Source organism: Aspergillus saccharolyticus (genome assembly GCF_003184585.1).
Source record: "Aspergillus saccharolyticus JOP 1030-1 unplaced genomic scaffold BP01scaffold_19, whole genome shotgun sequence".
Taxonomy (NCBI): Eukaryota; Fungi; Ascomycota; class Eurotiomycetes; order Eurotiales; family Aspergillaceae; genus Aspergillus; species Aspergillus saccharolyticus.
In genome coordinates, this window is record NW_020290629.1 from 164,624 (window position 1) to 184,328 (window position 19,705).

General features: G+C 52.7%; 7 protein-coding genes and 1 non-coding gene across 8 annotated transcripts; 7 read left to right on the top strand and 1 right to left on the bottom strand.

Moving 5' to 3' along the window:
- The first annotated feature begins 91 nt into the window (after positions 1-91).
- On the top strand, positions 92-3,202 carry BP01DRAFT_357532 (mRNA splicing protein SYF1). The gene is made up of 5 exons (XM_025575218.1): positions 92-320; positions 396-512; positions 567-620; positions 681-2,692; positions 2,751-3,202. Exons 1-5 carry the CDS (start codon positions 279-281, stop codon positions 3,037-3,039), a joined length of 2,514 nt encoding a protein of 837 aa, XP_025430531.1. The 5' UTR covers positions 92-278; the 3' UTR covers positions 3,040-3,202.
- A 617-nt stretch (positions 3,203-3,819) lies between these two features.
- Positions 3,820-4,312, top strand: BP01DRAFT_366386 (uncharacterized protein; the record flags this gene model as incomplete). The annotated part of the gene is made up of 2 exons (XM_025576403.1): positions 3,820-4,077; positions 4,160-4,312. The coding sequence occupies 2 exons, from the start codon at positions 3,820-3,822 to the stop codon at positions 4,310-4,312; spliced, it is 411 nt and encodes a 136-aa protein (XP_025430532.1).
- A 117-nt stretch (positions 4,313-4,429) lies between these two features.
- BP01DRAFT_68402 (uncharacterized protein) lies at positions 4,430-7,093 on the top strand. The gene is made up of 6 exons (XM_025580020.1): positions 4,430-4,905; positions 5,005-5,044; positions 5,116-5,509; positions 5,569-5,729; positions 5,800-6,129; positions 6,196-7,093. Exons 1-6 carry the CDS (start codon positions 4,631-4,633, stop codon positions 6,895-6,897), a joined length of 1,902 nt encoding a protein of 633 aa, XP_025430533.1. The 5' UTR covers positions 4,430-4,630; the 3' UTR covers positions 6,898-7,093.
- Positions 7,094-7,597: 504 nt separating this feature from the next.
- Positions 7,598-8,384, top strand: BP01DRAFT_366387 (uncharacterized protein; the record flags this gene model as incomplete). Its single annotated transcript, XM_025576404.1, has 3 exons — positions 7,598-7,648; positions 7,716-8,063; positions 8,112-8,384. The coding sequence occupies 3 exons, from the start codon at positions 7,598-7,600 to the stop codon at positions 8,382-8,384; spliced, it is 672 nt and encodes a 223-aa protein (XP_025430534.1).
- A 584-nt stretch (positions 8,385-8,968) lies between these two features.
- Positions 8,969-12,976, top strand: BP01DRAFT_298438 (tubulin-specific chaperone D; the record flags this gene model as incomplete). Its single annotated transcript, XM_025571913.1, has 6 exons — positions 8,969-9,142; positions 9,235-11,749; positions 11,805-12,081; positions 12,135-12,491; positions 12,581-12,758; positions 12,842-12,976. The coding sequence occupies 6 exons, from the start codon at positions 8,969-8,971 to the stop codon at positions 12,974-12,976; spliced, it is 3,636 nt and encodes a 1,211-aa protein (XP_025430535.1).
- Positions 12,977-14,161: 1,185 nt separating this feature from the next.
- On the top strand, positions 14,162-17,576 carry BP01DRAFT_400184 (putative ubiquitin conjugating enzyme; the record flags this gene model as incomplete). Its single annotated transcript, XM_025578574.1, has 2 exons — positions 14,162-14,306; positions 14,358-17,576. 2 exons carry the CDS (start codon positions 14,162-14,164, stop codon positions 17,408-17,410), a joined length of 3,198 nt encoding a protein of 1,065 aa, XP_025430536.1. The 3' UTR covers positions 17,411-17,576.
- Positions 17,577-17,925: 349 nt separating this feature from the next.
- BP01DRAFT_392490 (uncharacterized protein) lies at positions 17,926-19,307 on the top strand (the record flags this gene model as incomplete). Its single annotated transcript, XM_025578155.1, has 2 exons — positions 17,926-18,284; positions 18,344-19,307. The coding sequence occupies 2 exons, from the start codon at positions 17,926-17,928 to the stop codon at positions 19,305-19,307; spliced, it is 1,323 nt and encodes a 440-aa protein (XP_025430537.1).
- A 303-nt stretch (positions 19,308-19,610) lies between these two features.
- BP01DRAFT_t191 lies at positions 19,611-19,700 on the bottom strand. The gene has a single exon. It is a non-coding gene; the product is annotated as a tRNA-Asp (tRNA).
- Positions 19,701-19,705: the final 5 nt, after the last annotated feature.

Here is a 19,705-nt window from a genome sequence, read left to right on the forward strand (position 1 = left end):
CAACGCTCGGACCATCCCGTGCCCGCCGGGGCGCATGACATCCGGTCACGTGTGGTTGGCCTTGGACCTCCATCGTCCGCAGGCTTGCAATCGGCTGCATAATCTGGTCCCCTCCTGGTTTTCAAACAACGACGAGGGGGTTTCTTTCTCGCTTATATGCGAAACGCGTCTCGCCCGGTAACCCTGTGTTGAATCCCGCGTGAGTCGGTCCCGCTCAATCGAGTGGCGCAATGCCAGGGACAATCCTGCCCCCGAGATCCCACCGGCAACACGCACAGATGGACCGCTCCTCGGCCTCCGGGCCTGATTTCTACTTGATTGTGAGTGGAAAGGGAAAATGATTGTTTTGGACTGGACGAGCACACACACTAACGTTGCAATTTGATATCCGTTAGGCCGATCAGGACACGGTCTACGAGCAGGATCTGCTGCGCAATCCCGGGAGCATCAAGCCATGGTTGGCTTACATTGAATACAAGCAGCAGAATGGAACTCTGTATGAGCAGGCCTTTGTATGTGTCTGCGTCGCGCCGTTGCCTCGGGAAAATACTGATTGATGGTCGCAGGTGATGGAACGCGCCTGCAGACAGCTGCCGAGATCGTACAAGTTGTGGAAACTGGTATGAAAAAAAAAAACCTCCTTTTTACTGGCAATGACGCGGAGCTGACATCCTACCTAGTATCTGGAGTTCCGGACAAACCACCTGCGAGGCCGCAATGCGACAGTCTACAAGGCCGAGTACCACAAGGTGAACGCGCTCTTTGAGCGGGCTCTCATCCTCCTCAACAAGATGCCCCGCATCTGGGAACTATACCTCTCATTTTTGCTGCAACAGCCCCTGGTGACGCAGACCCGGCGCACCTTCGACCGCGCCCTCCGCGCTCTTCCCATCACGCAACACAACCGCATCTGGAGGCTCTACAAGACGTTTGCGCGGTCCGCGTCGGGGCTGACGGCCGTGAAAATCTGGGCGCGCTACATGCAGATCCACCCGGAGAATGCCGAGGAGTATATCAGCCTACTGGTCGACATGGGCCAGTACACCGAGGCCGTGAAGAAGTACATGGAGATCCTCGACGACCCGCGGTTCCAGTCCAAGGAAGGGAAGAGCAACTTCCAGCTGTGGACCGAGATGGTCGACCTCCTGGTCTCCCGGGCGAAACAGATTGAGACCGGGCCCCGCGTGGGCATCGATGTGGACGCCATCCTGCGCAGCGGCATCGACCGGTTCGCGGACCAGAGAGGCAAGCTGTGGGCGGGGCTGGCGACCTACTGGATCACACGCGGCAACTTCGAGAAGGCGCGGGATGTCTTCGAGGAGGGTATCACTACCGTCATGACGGTGCGCGATTTCACGCTGGTCTTCGATGCGTATGTCGAATTCGAGGAGTCCATCATCGGTAGTCTGATGGAGTCCGCCGCGGCGCGGACGGAGAATGACCAGAGCGACGAGGAGGCCGACTTTGACCTCGACCTGCGGATGCTGAGGTTCGAACAGCTGATGGATCGACGGCCGTTCCTCGTCAACGATGTACTTCTCCGACAGAACCCCAACAACGTCATTGAATGGGAAAAGCGAGTCGCTCTTTGGGGCGACAACAAGCATGAGATTGTGCAGACCTACACCGCCGCTATCGCAGCGATCAACCCTAAGAAGGCGCACGGAAAGTTCTCAGAGCTCTGGGTCAACTACGCCAAATTCTACGAAAACGGTGGCGATCTAGATACTGCACGGGTCATCATGGAGAAGGCCGTCAAGGTTCCTTTCAAATCGGTGGCGGAACTGGCCGAGACGTGGTGTGAATGGGCTGAGATGGAGCTGCGAAGTGAAAACTTCGACAAGGCGGTCGAGATCATGGCCAAGGCGACCCAAGCACCTAAACGATCGACGGTGGACTATTTCGACGAGACGCTCTCGCCCCAGCAACGTGTGCACAAGAGCTGGAAGCTGTGGAGTTTCTACGTGGATCTGGTCGAGAGTGTGTCGACAATCGAAGAGACGAAAGCAGTCTATGAACGCATCTTCGAGCTCCGCATCGCTACGCCTCAGACTGTGGTCAACTACGCCAACCTTCTGGAGGAGCACAAGTATTTTGAGGACTCGTTCAAGGTCTACGAACGGGGATTGGATCTGTTCAGTTATCCCGTTGCCTTTGAACTGTGGAACCTGTATCTTACCAAGGCAGTCGACCGCAAGATCGGCATTGAGCGACTTCGGGACCTGTTCGAACAGGCCCTGGACGGATGTCCGCCCAAGTTTGCCAAGCCCCTCTACCTGATGTACGGCAACCTGGAAGAGGACCGCGGTCTAGCCCGGCACGCGATGCGGATCTACGAGCGGGCAACGCGCGCCGTGTCGGACGAGGACCGCTTCGAGATGTTCGAGTTCTACATCACCAAGTCGGCCTCCAATTTCGGTTTGACGTCGACGCGCCCGATCTACGAGCGCGCTATCGCCGCCCTGCCGGATCAAGAAGCGAAGGAGATGTGTCTCAAGTTCGCCGAGATGGAGCGCCGCCTCGGCGAGATCGACCGGGCCCGCGCAATCTACGGGCATGCGTCGCAGTTCTGCGACCCCCGCACCAATGCTGGGTTCTGGCAGAAGTGGGAAGCATTCGAAGTGCAGCACGGAAACGAGGATACGTTCAAGGAGATGCTGCGGATCAAGCGCAGTGTTCAAGCTCAGTACAAGTATGTCCTTCAATCTTGGCTAAGTATGGTATCATGTCCAAAGCTAATCATCGTACAGCACCGACGTCAACTTTATTGCATCGCAGGCTATTGCACGCAGTCAACAACGCAACCAGGCTGGGGAACAGCCCCTCGAGAACGGAGATGAAGACTCCGCCGCCGCGGCGGCGGAGCACGCTGATGCCATGGCCGCGTTGGAGCGACAGGCTCGCGCCCCTGTGGGCTTTGTGGCGGCCAGCACCGGTCCTGAGGGCGGCAACCGACCTGCACCGGAGAAGCAACCCGCTGTTGTTGCGGCTCCCGTCAATCCGGATGCAATTGATCTGGATGATGAGATGGATGACTAGTGTTTTGGATGTGTTGCGGCGTTACGCATGACACTTTTTTTCTTTTCTTTTTTTTTTTTCCTGCTGCTTGCATATATGAGCCTGTCTGTTCAGTTGCATAGATGAACCTACTTGCCCGCCTGCCAGCCATATTTGCTGGCTGCTTGCTTGCCTGCTGTACGAGAGTCCATCACAGTATCTCATCCACCCGACTCGAATCCTCTATCAACTTCCAGTCAACCCGCTGGGCCACTTGACTCAAGGCAGCCCACTTAACCGCCGCTTGACTCCTCTCACCAAGGAATGACAATTCCACTCTATCCTTTTGCCTTCACGCCACTCCCATGGCTTCTGACTATACCACTGTCAACCGATGGTGACATGCCTATCTTCCTACTTGGGACCATTGTATCTCCTATGTCAGACCCATCCAATCTCGTTTTTCCCCGTTCGATGCTATTCTATTCACCCGCGCATGGCGCCCTGTATGTATGTATTTCTGACTGAAAACTATTTTCATCCTTCTTTGGGTTGAATTCATGTTAGTGAGGGGAAGCTTCCAGAGTATAGTTTGCGTGCCTGGGCCAGTGCAAATTCTGTGACAAACAAACGCCGCTCGCTCCCCCGGAAATCGTAGTTAACTTGAATCGATGTCAGCGCGGGGTCTGTTTACTAAGCTTCCTCATCAACCACGGAATACGGAGTACATAAAGCGCACAGAGTGCGGTATACAGTATACCTCTCTCTATAGATCAATCGACTCTCTCTCTTTCTCTCTCTTCTCTCTCTCTCTTCGCTATAATGTCCTCCACCTCCACCTCCACCTCCACTTCCCATCCCCAGCAATCAACCCTAAATGACACCGTCGCCCGCGAGTTCACCGCAGCGGGCTACCGCGGCGACTACATCCGATCCATCCTCGACCGACAAGACTGGCTCAACCGCGCAACTTTCGAAGACGACCCCGACAACAACAACCAGACCTGGATCCGCGTGGAACGCAAACACCTCCTCCCGGATACCTTGATTGCCTACCAACTTCCCTGGGACTTCGATGAGGTAAGTCACTGCATGCCCATCTCCGGCATAATCTCGTCACTCTGGAGAAGCTTCCCCTGATGTCGTTCTGTTGGAGATCTAGGCGGATAGCGATTACCTTCTCATTAAGCAATGGGTCTCGGGGGAGTTCTTGGATGAGTTGTTTGCGCATACCCAGCGGTTGAGGGGGGCGAAGGCGCGGGGGTTGGAGAAGAAGGCGTTTGTGCCGAGGCCGGGGAAAGTGTGGCAGTTTTAGTTGCCTGCCTGCCGAATGGTGCGATGCAGTTATAAGCAGTTAGTAGGTACAGCCTGTCTGTAGGTGAGAAGAACTGCAATAACTACAAAGAGTGGGTGTAGTTGTTATTCGGTGTGTGTTTGTGGTGGCAGGACGGGACTAGACCTGATGGGGAAAGTCCCTGCCTTTAGTACAAGCCTGTGCCTGTCCAACTATGCGATGCTTGGACGGCAACACGATCTCAATCCTCCCCCAGCCACCTTAACATCCTCGAAGGACTCTCTCTGTACAGACTACCTCAGCGACAGCCTGTCGTGGAGATACTGAGGGGGTGTGTCAATGGCGTCGCCCGATATGTTCTCTCAACTATACCAAAGGTTCACTCGTGCGGGTAAGACGACAGTGCAGGGAGTCGACCTTGTACTTCCGCAAGAGAATCCCCGCAAGCCGTCTACATCAACCTCGTCAACTCTGGCACCAGCCGTGCTTTCGATTGATGCAACGGCCCAGGAACAGGAGGAGGGTTCATTTGATCATGAAGAGCATGTTTTGCTCAAGGTTAGTAAGGTCAACTCGAGATGTGAGGCTGGCGGGGCTCAGCAGTTGCGTTGGATGTAAGAGTCCGTCCCATCCAATTCATCACAACCTGTGCTGGGTCTGGCCAGTGCTAGGTCGCACACAATGTTGAGTATGCTTACCCGATTTCCGTCCAGGCATTTATGCAGCAACGATATCGAATTCAAGGCCTTTGTTGTAGGTGGATTATGTGCTTCCTCAGACAACGATTTAGTACTCATGTCGGATCACCGAGCTCGCTCATATAGAAATGCGCTCTAGAGGTCTACGGAATAAGCACTGCAATAGAAGACCTCGTTTGTTCCAAACTCCTTCGTTCTGGCTCCTCTCCGCTGGAAGTCCCTGCCTTCCAGGGGAAACGCTTCGTCACGGCTCATACCTCTGCAGAACTTCAACTCCCCGGCCATGCCGAAAAGACCGCTATTAGTTTCTTGTCAATCCCGTTTTTTCTGCTGCAAACAGTGCGGGACAGGATTGCAAGCCAGCGCTCCAGCTCTCATTGGGTCCAGCCGCTGGTACAGTCGGCCTATCATCTGGATTCATCTCTTGCACGAGAGCACCAGCAAGCTATCCGGAGGTTACACCACGACATGACTGAGATCGTTCATATCCCTGAGCTCTGGGTTTTGGCTATTGGCGAGAGTAAGTTGTTCATTTCTGCCCGAGCAGCCCAGGTCCAGTGGTGGATGACGTTGATCCAGGATTCGTGGCGACATGCTCCCCGACTCCCCTGTATGATGATAAGTCATCTTCAATCAGCACTCATACATTGGGAGGCGGTCTCTTTCCTCCAACCATCAGAGTCACAATGAGCTCTGGGTTTGTCTTTTGCATTAATCGGGACCAGTGCGATGTGTGGTTTGTCAGTCAATCTGGTCCATTCTAGCTGACACCAGAACTAACTGGCCCAGAAATTCCTATACCGAGTGCAGTGCATTGTCAAAGCCGCTTTGAATCTTGATCTTGCGCGCAGAAACTGCGAATACAGACTTGAGAAAGAGGGTAAACTCATTGAGGGCCGCCAGTGGCAATCGATATTGCAATCTCACCCCCACACCGAGCCTCTGCTCATCCGGGCTATTCCTGAAAAGTCGGAACATCCCCAAAGACAACCCGCTGCTATCGCTCTGGAAGGAAAGTATGCTTGGGAATCTTCGCATCACGACACCTCCAAGTATCCTCGGGTCAGCACCCAGCTGCTCAGCACCAAAACACTTGATGTGTACAGACTACCCTACTATTGGGACACTTCACATCCCGGGGTAAGGCTATAAAAATCTGACTGTTTGCGCTGTACATGCAGGCCGCTGAGCAATGACGCTTTCTAGGCACGAGAAACCCTCGTGATTGCTCAGAATCTGACCGACCTTGATCTCAAAATCCTGTATGACCACACGCGACGACTGAACGCCTTGGGGTCCTCATATGTCGAGGTTGAGGAATTCAAGGATCCATACTATGCCCCACCATCGGCTGTCCTTGAGGCGGCAAGGTCCCAAGTTCACCACCAAGATTCTCCTCAAACATCTGAAAGACATGACATGCAGCCCATCTTCCGGTGGTTGATCTTAGGAGGTCTCGCAGATAGGGACCGTAAGTTTTTCAGTCGTCAAGTTGCGCGCAAACCCGAGGGAAGCAGCATCGACCAGCCGACAGAAGCTGCTAGCTCGACTACGCCTACACAGAGAATGCGGGCTCTTTCGGCCCACATGCACCGCGAAATACTTTTCTTAGAGGACTTACGTTCAGCCCAGACCTACAACAAACTGTCACTCAAGACCAAAGCTGATGTTGACCAGCAAATAACTGCGCTGCAGAAGACCAACCCAGACATGCACCTACTGGCACTCTTCTCCACGTTCGTGCGCCGTGTCGGTCAAATACTGGATTGCTTTATTGACAGTGATTACGATTGCGTTGTCAAGCACAAGGTGTGGGCGGCATTATATGGTATTGTTTCGGTGAGCAGACTTGGGTTCCTTGGGCTTGGTGTGAATGAGCTGATCAAGTCACAACTCGCAGACACTTGAACATCCCTCGGTCGAATCTCTGTTTCCATTTCACTGCGATATCCTATCAATTCCACTTCGGGAGTTTCATGATCAGATTCTGGATCTTCACCATGGAAGCACAGGGACGGCGAGTCCGGGACCGTATATCACACGGTCAATGGTTTGGGCCTTCATTGAGATTGTCATACTCCTTACAAATTCGGAATACAGGATTTTTCAGTATATACGGAGCCTGGATGATCATAGCACAGACGCCAGTCAGACTAGCCTTGGTCAAGATGACACAAATGCCAGTCAGACCAGCCTTGGTCAAGATGACACAAATACCAGTCACGCAAGCCTGAGCTGCGACAGTTGCCGGGAATCGATCTTGGAGGCACCTCAGCTGGGAAGCGAGTCTTCCATTGTCAATGAAACCGCTCAAGATAACAAACCATGCACGATGGATACGGCTTCGTCTTATATGCACGACCCTACAGCGGACTCTCTGTTCTCTGGTGGTGCCAAGTCCCTTGAGGCTCTGGAGGGCGAATTCTCTCGCCGCCTCAACGATCACATTGATCGAATCTATTCGTATCTCATCCAATCACGGCAAGAGTGCTGCATCATATCTTGCTCACATGATGAAGTTGAGGACACTTACAATGGGGTCGACCGGGGAAAGATCGTTGCACTGGTTATGGACTCTGTGCTAAGGGGGCATTCTACCTGCGCAACAATGTCTACCTTAGATATCGTAGAAGTCTACGCAACATATACAACTCAGCTGGTGGGCCGACTCTTGCTAATCTCTCATCGATTCCATTACGTGGACTCGGCTAACTCAGCGTCTGCAGCAACTGCAAGCCCGAAACAGCCCTACCAAGGGTCTCCTGATCCACTTGAACCTCCTTCGGGAAGAACTCGACATTGTAATGAGTACTATCAGAAAACAATTCGAACTGACACAGAGCCTATGCAAGCCCAAGGCATCCGATGATAAGGGCGGCTGGGGAATGGAGGTTGATATCGACGATACCGCAAATCGAATGGCTTTCGAATGGCTGTACTCTACCACACCCGATGACCATATCGTGCTCAACATGTCCACGCGGAAGCTCTTGAAGGCGATGCAAGCGAGTCTCCAGGAGAAAATTTATGTTCTCGACGAGCTAGTCAAGCGCGCCGAGCGCCTTGAGCAACACGTACGTACCACTTGATCTATGACTTCTACCTATATCCCAGGTCTAAAGTCCCATCAGATTGTCCAACGGGTCGATATCATCCAGGAAGACCACGGCAAAGCTACCTTAATTTTCACGATCGTGGCGACGATTTTCCTCCCTCTCTCGTTTGTTACGAGCTACCTGGGCATGAACACGGCGGATATCCGGAATATGGATGCCAATCAGGCGATCTTCTGGGAGGTGGCGACTCCTGTCACTGTGGCTGTTGTTGTGGTGGTCCTGTTAGTGGCCTACAATGCCAGCCGCATTGTGGGCTTGTTACCTCAGAGGCAAGTCTAGTCAGTCCGGTCATGGTCAGAAGCAGAATTGGTTCTCTGCAACGATTTTCATGGTTTTAGCGGCTGAGGTGGTTGCTGGGGAGTGACTCTGTGCGAGGGAGCTCGGTTGATTGGATATGTCGAATCGCGAAGGCTATTCACCGAACACTGGCATTTCTCTTTGCTGCTGATCAAGTGAGAAGAGGGTTGGTAGTATGGGACTGGTCTGCTTTTGCTGTCTTGGTAGCTGGCCTCGCTTTGGACATGCATCCTAGAATCTCATATTCACTACTATAGTTTTGTGATACAATGTGTGCGACGGGCACTATATATTACCGCACTAACTCTCTTGGTGACCATCAGAAATTGTGCTTGCATCGAGAATGTGCATTATGTACTATCACAAGCTGAACAATAATTGAACAAGAATCGATATCCTGTACCTGAGCTTCCTTTGGATGATATGTACATGTGGATTCGGTGTTATGCTGATGAATGAATCCAGACAGGTCACATGACTAGAGTGGGCTTCAAGCCTCCCCGCGGCCTCCTCCAACTACAACTTTGCACCCACAGTGATTCCCTTCCTGAAACCAAGCATTCATCATGGATGCGACCGAGGACCGGGAGGTCAAGCTTCAACGTGCCTCTGGGGACCTTGTTAAAGAGTTCTCCGCCAAATTACCCTCCTTATTATGGAAAGCCGGAGCCGAGAAGAAGAGCCATCGAGTGCCGCGCCGCTGGACGCCCGCGGCGAAAACAGAGAGACTGGTTGCCTTGGTAAGTCACCACGCACTGTTCAGTCTCACGATGTCCATACAAATAGATTATAAGCTTGACTGAGCGAGCCACTAACCAGGTGGGTGTAACAGCTGGAGCCTTTTCAGGAGTGGCCGCAATTACTGGATCCCCACCTGCAAACGCTCCTCCCTCCCCTGGTGGATGCATTTCTGGCATACCTGCTCAGGTACCGCGACCAATATGCTTGTAGGAGTTCTCTTCCTGTGCAGCAGCAGCAATGCGCATATCCGCTGCCCCGCGCGGTGTGCCGACTGCTCTACACCTTTTGCAAAGTCCGTGGGGTCAAGGTCATCAGCCGCTTCTTCAACAACGAGCCAAAGTACCTGGATGCTCTTCTGCGGGCGTTCATCCAGTGGGACGATGCCGCGAGTGATCCCGATACCGCACCCTGGGATATCCCGCTCCGCCTGGTGTGGGAAGAGCGGTACGTGATGCTGATCTGGCTGTCGCATTTGCTGCTGGCGCCGTTTGATCTGGCCTATCTGTCGTCCGACGATATCCCGGTGCCCCACGACAACCTTGGCCAAATTGGCGGCGCATTGTCGGAGCAAACCCCAATGCTGGCGAAATCGCTCCTGTCGGTGGCGCTGGCATATGTCGACGTCCCGGGAAAGGAGCGCGAAGCTGCTACGGTTCTGCTGGCACGGCTGGTTCTGCGGCGGGATATGCAGGCGCTGGGACTGCTGGACTGCCTGGTGCGGTGGACCTTTGCAGTGCTTCAGCCTGCTGCTACGAGTACGCCATCTACGTCTGTCTATACGTGCATCGGAGTGTTGTCGTTTCTGGCGCGCCTGGCGGCGTCGGGCCAGGTGGAGGATTTCGCCCCGCTGATCACGCCGGTCTTCCAGCAGACACTGCGGATCGTGCAAGGGAACTCGGAGGTTTCTCAGGTCATTCAATCGTCTGCGTCGGCTCGCAAAATTGTCATCAAGATCCTTCGTGCGCTGACGGTGATGGCGCTGGCGCTTGGCGAGAGGGCTAGTAGCGTACTCAGCGATGAGCAGGTCGCTGCCATTTTGGAGGACTCGATTGATCACTTCCTTGTCTCTCTGGCCGATAAAGATACCCCCGTGCGGTTTGCGGCAAGCAAGGCGCTGAGCATCATTACCCTCAAGCTGGATCCGGACATGGCGTCCGAGGTCATCGAGGCGGTCACCGGCTCCTTGGAAGAGAATATTTTGTACCAAAACTCGGATGGGATCCTAGTGACGCCCTTGGAGGCACGTCGCTCTGGGACGAGCACCCTCAAACGCAACCTGAGCGCCGTCGATGCCCAAAGGTGGCAGGGCTTGATTCTCACCTTGGGTCACCTACTCTTCCGCCGTGCTCCCCCCACCCAGCAGCTCCCGGATGTGCTTCAGCCACTGGTCTCTGGACTGGACTTTGAGCAGAGATCTTCGACTGGAAGCTCGGTGGGGACTGGCGTCCGCGATGCGGCATGTTTCGGCATCTGGGCTCTGTCTCGGAAGTACACCACCCAAGAACTACTCGATCTGAAGACACAGGCAATCGGCTACCCCAGTGCTCAAGGAGAGCAGAGTACACTGCAGATGCTGGCGATCGAGTTGATTTGCGCGGCTTGCGTGGACCCGTCGGGCAATATCCGCAGGGGAGCGTCGGCTGCCTTGCAGGAGCTGATTGGGCGTCATCCGAACACGATCGCAGAAGGTATCTCGCTGGTGCAGGTTGTGGACTACCATGCGGTTGCAAGGCGCTCCAGGGCGATGATTGAGATTGCGGGGGCTACTGCCGCGCTGAGCAGCCACTACTGGAGTCCCTTAGTGGAGGCGCTGATGCATTGGCGTGGGATTGGCTCGCCGGATGCCGAGTCAAGAAGGCAAGCGGCGCGGGCGATCGGGGGCCTGAGTGCTCAGGGCTCTTATCAGACGATGCAGCAGGTGCTGGGCCGCTTGATCGCGCGACTACACGGACTTCCTCATGGTGATGTCGAGACAAGACATGGTTGTTTCCTGGCCATCGCTGCCACGATTGATGCATTCAACAACCAGAGGGGGAGAGTGGAGGTGAAAGATGTGTCTGCTGCGGAGGCTGTTGCTAGTCAATTGGATCAGGTCTGGGGGATTTTCGATTCGTCTGTCGGGCCGACAAAGGATGACTTGACACTGCAGAGCTTCCGCCCTGAACTGAGTGCCGAAGCGTCGTCGTGTCTGATTCACTCGCTCTCTCAGTCGGTGGTGTTGGAGGCTACGTCACGGCCTTCCCGCCCGTCTTCGGCCGTGTTGGACAAGGTCCGTGAGGTGCTTCTCGTATGTATATCACGCAGTGATGACACCTCAATCGATACTTCGTCCCGCGCAGTATCGGAGTTGTTCCGCCTGTTGTCGGCAGAGCAGCAGCAGGAGATTCTGCAGGGGTGGTTCTCGCATATCAACACGACCTGGAATTTGCCCACCGGCCGCGGTCAGATTACAGCGTTGGGTGCGATTTTCAGACGGTTGCAGCCGGATAGTCCACTGCGTGAAATAGTGGCTGAAAACCTGATCCGGTGTGCCGAGAAGGAAGAATTGATTGAGAAGCGAGTCTCTGCTGTGAAGAGTCTGACAAGCGGCGTCTTGCCGCATATCGGTATGTTGTTGTCCTGGAGTTGGTTAGCTGGTTACTGATGTCATGGGTACTATAGAAATCACAGATAGCCTGGTGAACCACCTGGTAGGACTTTTGAATGACTACACTACGGACCGCCGTGGTGATGTGGGCTCGCTGGTTCGCCTCGAGGCGATCCAAGCGGCGCGGATTGTTCTGGGTGGGCAGAAGCACGACCAGCAGCCTCGTCTGAGAGATATGATCGGCTGCTTGTGCCGACTCGCGGCCGAGAAACTCGACAAAGTGCGCATTTCAGCCTGGCTGTGTCTCCAAAGTCACTGGGAGACCGCGCCTGACTTTCCTCCGCTCTTGAAGTAGCCCTCACTTTCCCGCGTCGCGTAGAATAACTTGCTAACCCGGGCTATAGCAAATATGACCATTTCAGCCATGTCTCCACGGAGGAGTACTTCTCCCAATTGCTCCTCCTGCAGGATATCCCATGGCTCCGTACCCCCTTGTTGCAGGGCCTTGCTACTTCTGCTGTAGCGGGAAGTGAAGGGTTGGTGCGGGCCACTCGAGCAGCTCTGGTAAGGAGTGTTTATTTGCAGCAGGAGCAGCAGCAGCAGCAGAAACACATTCTCGCCATCATCGTCGACCTGAGCGGTATCCTCTCTGCGAACATCCAGGACGACCGATACGCGATCCCTGTACTAGAGTTCCTGGCGTTTCTACTCGATGGGTTCCACATCCGGACTACCGAGGATAATGAGGAGGTTCTTGCAAGGTTCGTTCCCTACTGTCCCAATCGAGTTTCACCGAATTGAAACCCCTAACACATTCGATCACGATTGCGTGTGGCTGTAGTCTCAAGAGATTGTTTGTGCTGGTCCAGAAAGCGCACTTCAAAACCACCAACATGGCCCGCTTGGAAGCCGCAGTCAAAGTGTATGCGCCGTTGTCGCGGACTTCTGGAGCGGGTGATTCTGTCGGGCAGTTGAGACGCGAGGTGCTGAAGAAGATGACGGGGTTGCTGTTGCATCCGTTTCCTAGGGTATGTCTGTCCTTGATTATGTGCGTGGGGGGGGGGGGGGGGATGTTGTGGATATCATTACTGACTTTTTTGCCTCTTTGTAGATCCGCTCCGCTGTGGCTGAATACCTGTACATGGAGACCGGGGCGGAGGTGGTCAAGGTAGAGGACTGGACGAGGACGAATCGCGAGTTGAAGGCTTTGGGGTTGGTGGAGGTCGTGAGGGAGGTGGTTTTGTGAAGTAGTAGGATCATAGTATATTTTACACTTCTTGGTTTCATATGCATCTTTTAGACTACTGTGAATGATCTGTACAAAACAAACAGACAAGCAGACAAGCAGAGCGTGCTCACAGGTCTGGTCGTTTTTGGAGATATCAGCCTCGAATCCACCAGTACCAGAGGCATGGTGGAAGTTGAAGTCTCTGAGAAGTGAGTTTACGAAGAGATGGCATAAAGCGGCAGGGTCCTTTTATTAGTAAGAAGAACACACATTCAAGCTTCAAGTCTGCCTTGAAAGTCAAACTATATGTGGACTCGGAGTATGTCTCTTGAAACGAATACGTGAGAAATCCCCTAATCCGGAAGAGATGTTATGCCCCAAATGTACTACGATCAGAGGGCATACACAATAACCTCTTACTGTCATGATATAGAATCAGAATGTCTTCAATTTATGCTTCTCGCTGAGTAGCATGGGTGTCCTTACACTGCGAGTCTTAGTCAGGACAGACTCCTCTCTTAAGGAGCGCTCCTCGCGTTTGCAAGACTGAACCCCTCCTTCAAACCCAGCCTGTATAAGTACCGAAGTTCAAGCTCTTACTTGCAACATGCGCATCAACTGTGACGCTATACAAACTTAGATCTCCTGCTTGGTTGTTTGATATTGGTCATAGATATTTTCCCAAGTCATTTCTTGTGTTATGCTAGTGAGATTGATATCCAAGAACGGTGTTTCCTTTTTGTGGCTTGATGATTTTGATGAGTCGAAGATAAGGTAGTGACACAGGCGTCTGCATGAGAAAATCATCTTCTGAGATGCAATCCAGAAGAAGATGATATTTTCATCTTTGGACATTATCATGACAGCATGGCGAATTTCTCTCTCTGGGGATTGTTGGCTACATAAGCACAGCAGAATGAAAGTGGCAGAGCACATGGAGCACAGTATAAAGCATAGGAGATGTTCTGATTCTGAAATACTTTGATTCACGGATCAGTGGAAAGCAACCAACGGGCTTTACCATCTTCTCCTCGTCCTTCTTCTCCCTCGCAACGGAAGACATTTCCACCCCCTCCCCCCCTCCACCAGCCTGCACCCCCTCTTCCATTACTTCTTTCAACCTCCCTCTCATCCCAGCCTCCTCGTTCTCCTCTACCATCTACTTACACGCACTCTTGTTCCATCTTTCAGCTGCTTTTCATCATGACTCGAGCAGAATTCTTAGAGGATGCGAGGAATGCTTCTCATCCTCAGTTGACTGATTTCAAGCTTCAGGCAGACGATACCTTCACTTTCACTTTCACTGACCCACACGGTCGTCGAAACCAGATCGTGGTAATGGTTCTAGGTTTGTCACTCTGAAAGAATAAATCAATCAACTGTGAACGCGCTTAACCAGCCAAACCTACCTACGCAGATGCATCCTTGTACCCCACCAGACATCACTACTTGATATGGGGCGATGACAATGTTTCCGACGATGTAAGCCAGTCTATACAGTCTATACAAAGCAGCTACGACGGTCAACAACTCAGCGTCTTTCTACCCAAGTTTGCCGATTGTCTCACCGGCTCTGCTGGCCATGATAACATGGAGATTGGGCCTCATGACATGGACCTCAACTATGATGTCGGTAGTGAGATGGAGACCGGGTCTGAGGACGAGGATCTCGACTATGACATTAGCAGTGAAATGGACTGTGATGCTAATTACACTTCGGACTGGACCACAATTCATGAGCGGCTGGGGAAGGACCTTCGGGCCGCAAAGAGTCCTGGGATCAAGCCTGGATTCCTGGGTGAGCTGGAAGGCCGTATCATCATCACTATCTCGTGTCGTGTCGCGAAGCTCAACATCTTGAAAGATGCCCTTCAACTCTGGGATGTATCACCCTCCGACTACCTGGTTCTCCTGATCGAATACCCTCAGAGGTACTGTGGCCTAGACCAGATCTCTCCATTTGGATCGCGGAAAAAGCCGAACTTGTATGTTGGTCTATGTGACTCTTATAAGCCTACGATGGAGTCCGCTTTGCAAGTCCTTCATCCCCCGGCAGCAATTTCGAGCGATTCCACTTATCTCAATGTGGAGCTTGCAGCTGTCCCCGACAAAAGAAGAATGAGGTCATCATTCGTGACAGAAATGCTTACGGATCTCTTCAACGAACGCCTTCTGGAGATTATACATTACCGGGTGGAACAGGGTTACTCATGGACAGGCGCGGAACTGTACTATGAAACTCACCAAGGCCAAAAACCCAACGCTGCAGATGGTAAACTCACCGAGTACTCCGTCAAGGAGACCTGGGGACCTTGGATCCCGGCCTTTGTCCAACAAGACGACCTTCTCTTAGCCAACATCAACAAAGCAGTGTTATCATTCCCTCGCATTGCCATGCAATATACTCTCCGGCGTTTTACACGCGCTAGTGAATTCTGTCTTATATGTTACTGCAAGACAGAAGAGAAGTTTCGGGCACTGAGCCCCTATGTCTGCTCGAAAGAGCTTTGTCTGTTCCAATATTTGGAATATGGCAAAGGGCCGAAACTGGAATGGCAGATCGTCAATCAGCCCGAAGTCATAGACCTTCTGGTCTCTTTTGCTTATCGGCGAGCTACGGAGAAGTGCATGACGGATTGTCCCAACCTTCCTCTCAAAGTTCCCCATCCCGAGCTGACAACAAAGCGGGCATTCCAAGCCAAACTGACTGGTGACAGACTCGTCGGACCTCTCCGATTAAAGGTTGGAGATTGGATACTTGTTTTCACGGGGCACAACAACGTAAACATCGGGCCTATTCACTACTGTGTTGTCGCCGACGCGAACGGTGAATACGTGCTCTCGGAACCTATAGCCGCGGACAAGGATTTGGCCCAGACATTCGGAACTCAGAACGTGCTGCTTTATGAAACGCCCTTTGAAGATCTGACGTTGGATCAGAAACAACTATCTATCGTGCACTTGCTCGATACACTTCCTGATATAGACTCGATGGTCACATTTATCAGAGGTAACTCTCATCACCATCGAAAACTCGCTTCGTGGGGAGAACGCGTCTCGCCAGCAGCACTTTGCCTGCTGCGCTGGATAGTATCGAGCAACACAGCCTGCATTTTCTTGGAGAAAGACGCCAAGATCAATGGCATGGAGAATCACATGCAATTCCGCCTGGCTCAAGGGAGCCCAGAAAAGGAACAGAGGTTTGTCGATGCTGTCAGGCAAGAGGGGGGAAAGACAAAGTATCCTACTCTCTTTGCTTGGCATGGGTCAGGAGTCGGTGCATGGCACTCAATTCTTCGTCAAGGTCTCAATTTCGATCGAATTAAGAATGGAAGGGCGTATGGCAATGGCGTGTATCTCGCCCAGAACTACAGTCTCGCTGAGGCCTACACTACGAGGGATCCATGCGGGTACAGGCATTGGCCATCAAGCAAGCTGAAAATTGTGAGCGCTATTTCGTTGAACGAGGTGGTTAATGCTCCTTCGAAGTTTGTCAAGGCGCCACCGCATCCGTATGTGATTACTCAGACCGACTGGATCATGGCACGATATCTTTTCGTTCGATGCTCCGACCCCCTGCATAAAGAGAGCAGTCAGCAAAAGCCACAAGAGATCTACCTGCAAGACCCCAAGTACACTGCCCGGGGTCCGGATGATAGACCAGTCGATATTCCTCGAGCCGCCGTATCAACTCACAGCGCGCAAGCACAATTGTCCCCAAGCCGAGGTGACGGTAGTCGCCAACTGGACGCGGGTTATGAGAGCGACGCAACTCTTGATGAGGATCGAGCTTTTCTCGAATCCTACCCTGCAGATAGTGAAGCAGATCCTCTGGCAGCAGCCTTGCGGCAAGTTCTGAGGACAACCAACCTCCGGCTCTTACCTCCGCCATGCTACGCAACCTCGCAAGCGACGAAAAGACTGAACTGGGAATTGAAACTAACCGCAGAACTACAGAAGCAGGAGTCACTGGCGAACCTTGGCTGGTACATTGACCACGAAACGGCCGACAATCCGTATCAGTGGCTCGTGGCGCTTCACAGCTTCGAATCTACATTGCCTCTGGCACACGACCTTGCCGCCACAGAGAGCCAATGCGTTCTCGTCGAGATCCGATTTCCGTCGTCTTTTCCATTCTCCCCTCCGTTTATTCGAGTCGTCAGACCTCGGTTTTTGCCACTAGCTGCTGGAGGTGGAGGACACGTGACTACCGGGGGAGCCATCTGTATGGACCTATTGACCAGCTCAGGGTGGAACGCGGCGTATTCTCTGGAAAGCATACTGCTAGAGGTGCGTTTGGCTCTTTCGTCGAAGGATCCTCATCCTGCGCGTCTGGACAGACAGCGAACCCATGATTACTCCTGGGGCGAGGCCGTCGAGGCCTACAAGCGTGCGTGTCGAATCCACGGCTGGAAGGTGCCGGAAGACTTTGACCAGATGCAGCAAGCATGATGAGGATGAAGATGACGGCCATTTTCTTGGAGGGAGACTGCCATGTAGTTATGAATTTCAAAGTCCTCAATACACAACTTTCCTATTCCACTTTGGCTACCTCTTGGTTGGCTCTTGTAGTATGTGTCGACTCCTTGAAGGCTGTGAATATACTCCGGGGGATGTTCACATCTTGTAAGCTTAATGTGTTAGGTCCTTTAAAGCTTGCATGAACGGTAGAGGATTGACAACCAGACAATCGATATTATGAGATGCGATTAGGTCCCCCGGGCTAATTTCCATAAGGACCACTCGACGGTACGGGGTGTGAGAGGAAAGAACGGAGTGGAATCAATCAGAGAAGCAGTTTTCCAAAAAGGCAGCTGTGGCCTCTCCGCACGAGGCCAGTTCTTTTGGATAGCACGGAGCTGCCTGCAACTCATCATCCACAACAGCTATCATTCTTCTCGACTGTATCATTCGGGTCTTTTCCTCTCTAACCCAGCAGATCTTCTTCCAGGCTTGGCTTCCGCGTCATGGGTTGGAATCCTTCCCAAGTGTATTGCCTGCTTCTTCCCTCGCAGAAAATCCCCATCTCCGCTACTACAGGAAAATGGATCATTGGGACTGTGTTGGTTAGCTGCGGACTATTAGTAGCTTGTATCACAGCAGCCAAAACCGTCAGAGGCACCCGATTTTCACTCCCGACAGAAGGCCACTTGATTTCCGCCGAAGAAGCTCGGCGCAGACTGTGGGCTTATGGCGACATTGAAGACTACCCTGAGTTGGGATCCTGTTGTGTTCATTACGGCACACTCGGGACTCCTCGTATTGACACCTACATCTACCCTGCCCGCCAGTCATTAGGTATCTGGGCATTCTACGATGTATCCAGGTAAAGCCTCTCTGTTGCAAACTCGTGTCTCCCCCTTTATCTGACTGACTGATGACCAGCGGCGTAATGGTGGACGATCAACCCGTGCCTACGTTGGTCCGTACCGTCTTGCGCGAGTTGATGGGTTTGGACACAGTGAACACCCCTCCAGACGCCGCGTCAGTGATTCGAGCCATACAGCGTGGATTCACGCGAGCTAAACACCATCGTTTCGGCCCGGTGGTCGTCGAAGAGCCACGCCATGTTCCGGCGTCAGACCCAGCTTGGCGAGACGCCTTGCTTTCAGTCTACTTCCATCAGTCAAGGGTTTTTTATGTGGCAGGGTCCGGCCACTCTCGCGCAGTATGGGGGCGTCGCAGCAAGCGAAGGGGAAAGTCATGGACGGCCACAGTACTTCCCGAAAATCGAGACGCACTCGATGTTGAGCAAATGCCTGTCGGGTCTGCGCATGCCAAAGTGTCCCTCGTCGAACGACTCAGACGGTTCCTCGGGAGCTTTGAGCCCTTCCAGGATGCTGACGAGATACCTGGACTTGACGACATGTCCGATGGTGATGCGCAGATGGGTCCCATGGCCAATTCATCGCAACCCGCCTCTGATCCACCGGTCACTTGGGTGCAGATCAAGCCTAAGGATGAAGAATTCGTTGTGCTGGCCTCGAAGAGAGTTTGGGAGCATTTGAGTTGTCGGGAAATTGTGGCACTGGTGGGGCGATGGATAGATGAGCGAGAGAACATGGGGACTGATCTCGGCCGGCAGGGGTGGACGCAATACATCTCTTCTGTGGGTGTGACAACGGTGTCCGGTCGTGCTGTGGCCGGGTGGAGAAGACCGCGTACAAAAGATGAATTAGTACTGGAAGACGCTAATGTCGCAGCTCATCTTATTCGAAATGCCCTCGGCGGGTGGCTGCAGACTCGACATCGGGACGCTCTATGGGCCAGATTATCTTCTATAGGCAGGAAATATCCAGATGACTGTCATGTCACGGTCATTCTGTTTGCTGGGAATCTCGGTTTTTGAGAATGACATTGACATGGGTCCATGAGTAGTTCGATCCATATAGTATATGCCACTGCGACAATGGCGACAAATATATAGCATCAGTGTTCGTATATAGTACAGTGTTGACTCGATAGAGAATACGCTTGTCACCCCATGGTTCGGTATCAGGCCATATAATGTAACTATAATGAGCAGCATGGCAATCCAAAGATGTTCAAGCTTCGCCTCAGTTAAACTACTAATACAATCGAAGTATAAGATACCTTCTAGACTAGATTCATCGTAAACCACCCAGATGGACAAAAAAAGCAAAAAAGAAATCTCCCCGACTGGGAGTCGAACCCAGGTCTCCCGCGCTTGTTCCCGAGTGGGATTGACAAGCGGAAATCATGACCGTTAGACCATCGAGGATTGGA

Excerpts from the sequence above, each read along its gene's own strand:
- BP01DRAFT_357532 (XM_025575218.1), top strand. The coding sequence starts at position 279 with ATGGACCGCTCCTCGGCCTCCGGGCCTGATTTCTACTTGATT. Across the intron at positions 621-680 it reads CGTACAAGTTGTGGAAACTG|TATCTGGAGTTCCGGACAAA; the intron begins GTATGAAAAAAA and ends CATCCTACCTAG. Across the intron at positions 2,693-2,750 it reads AGTGTTCAAGCTCAGTACAA|CACCGACGTCAACTTTATTG; the intron begins GTATGTCCTTCA and ends ATCATCGTACAG.
- BP01DRAFT_68402 (XM_025580020.1), top strand. The coding sequence starts at position 4,631 with ATGGCGTCGCCCGATATGTTCTCTCAACTATACCAAAGGTTCACTCGT. Across the intron at positions 4,906-5,004 it reads GCTCAGCAGTTGCGTTGGAT|GCATTTATGCAGCAACGATA; the intron begins GTAAGAGTCCGT and ends ATTTCCGTCCAG. Across the intron at positions 5,045-5,115 it reads TCGAATTCAAGGCCTTTGTT|AAATGCGCTCTAGAGGTCTA; the intron begins GTAGGTGGATTA and ends TCGCTCATATAG.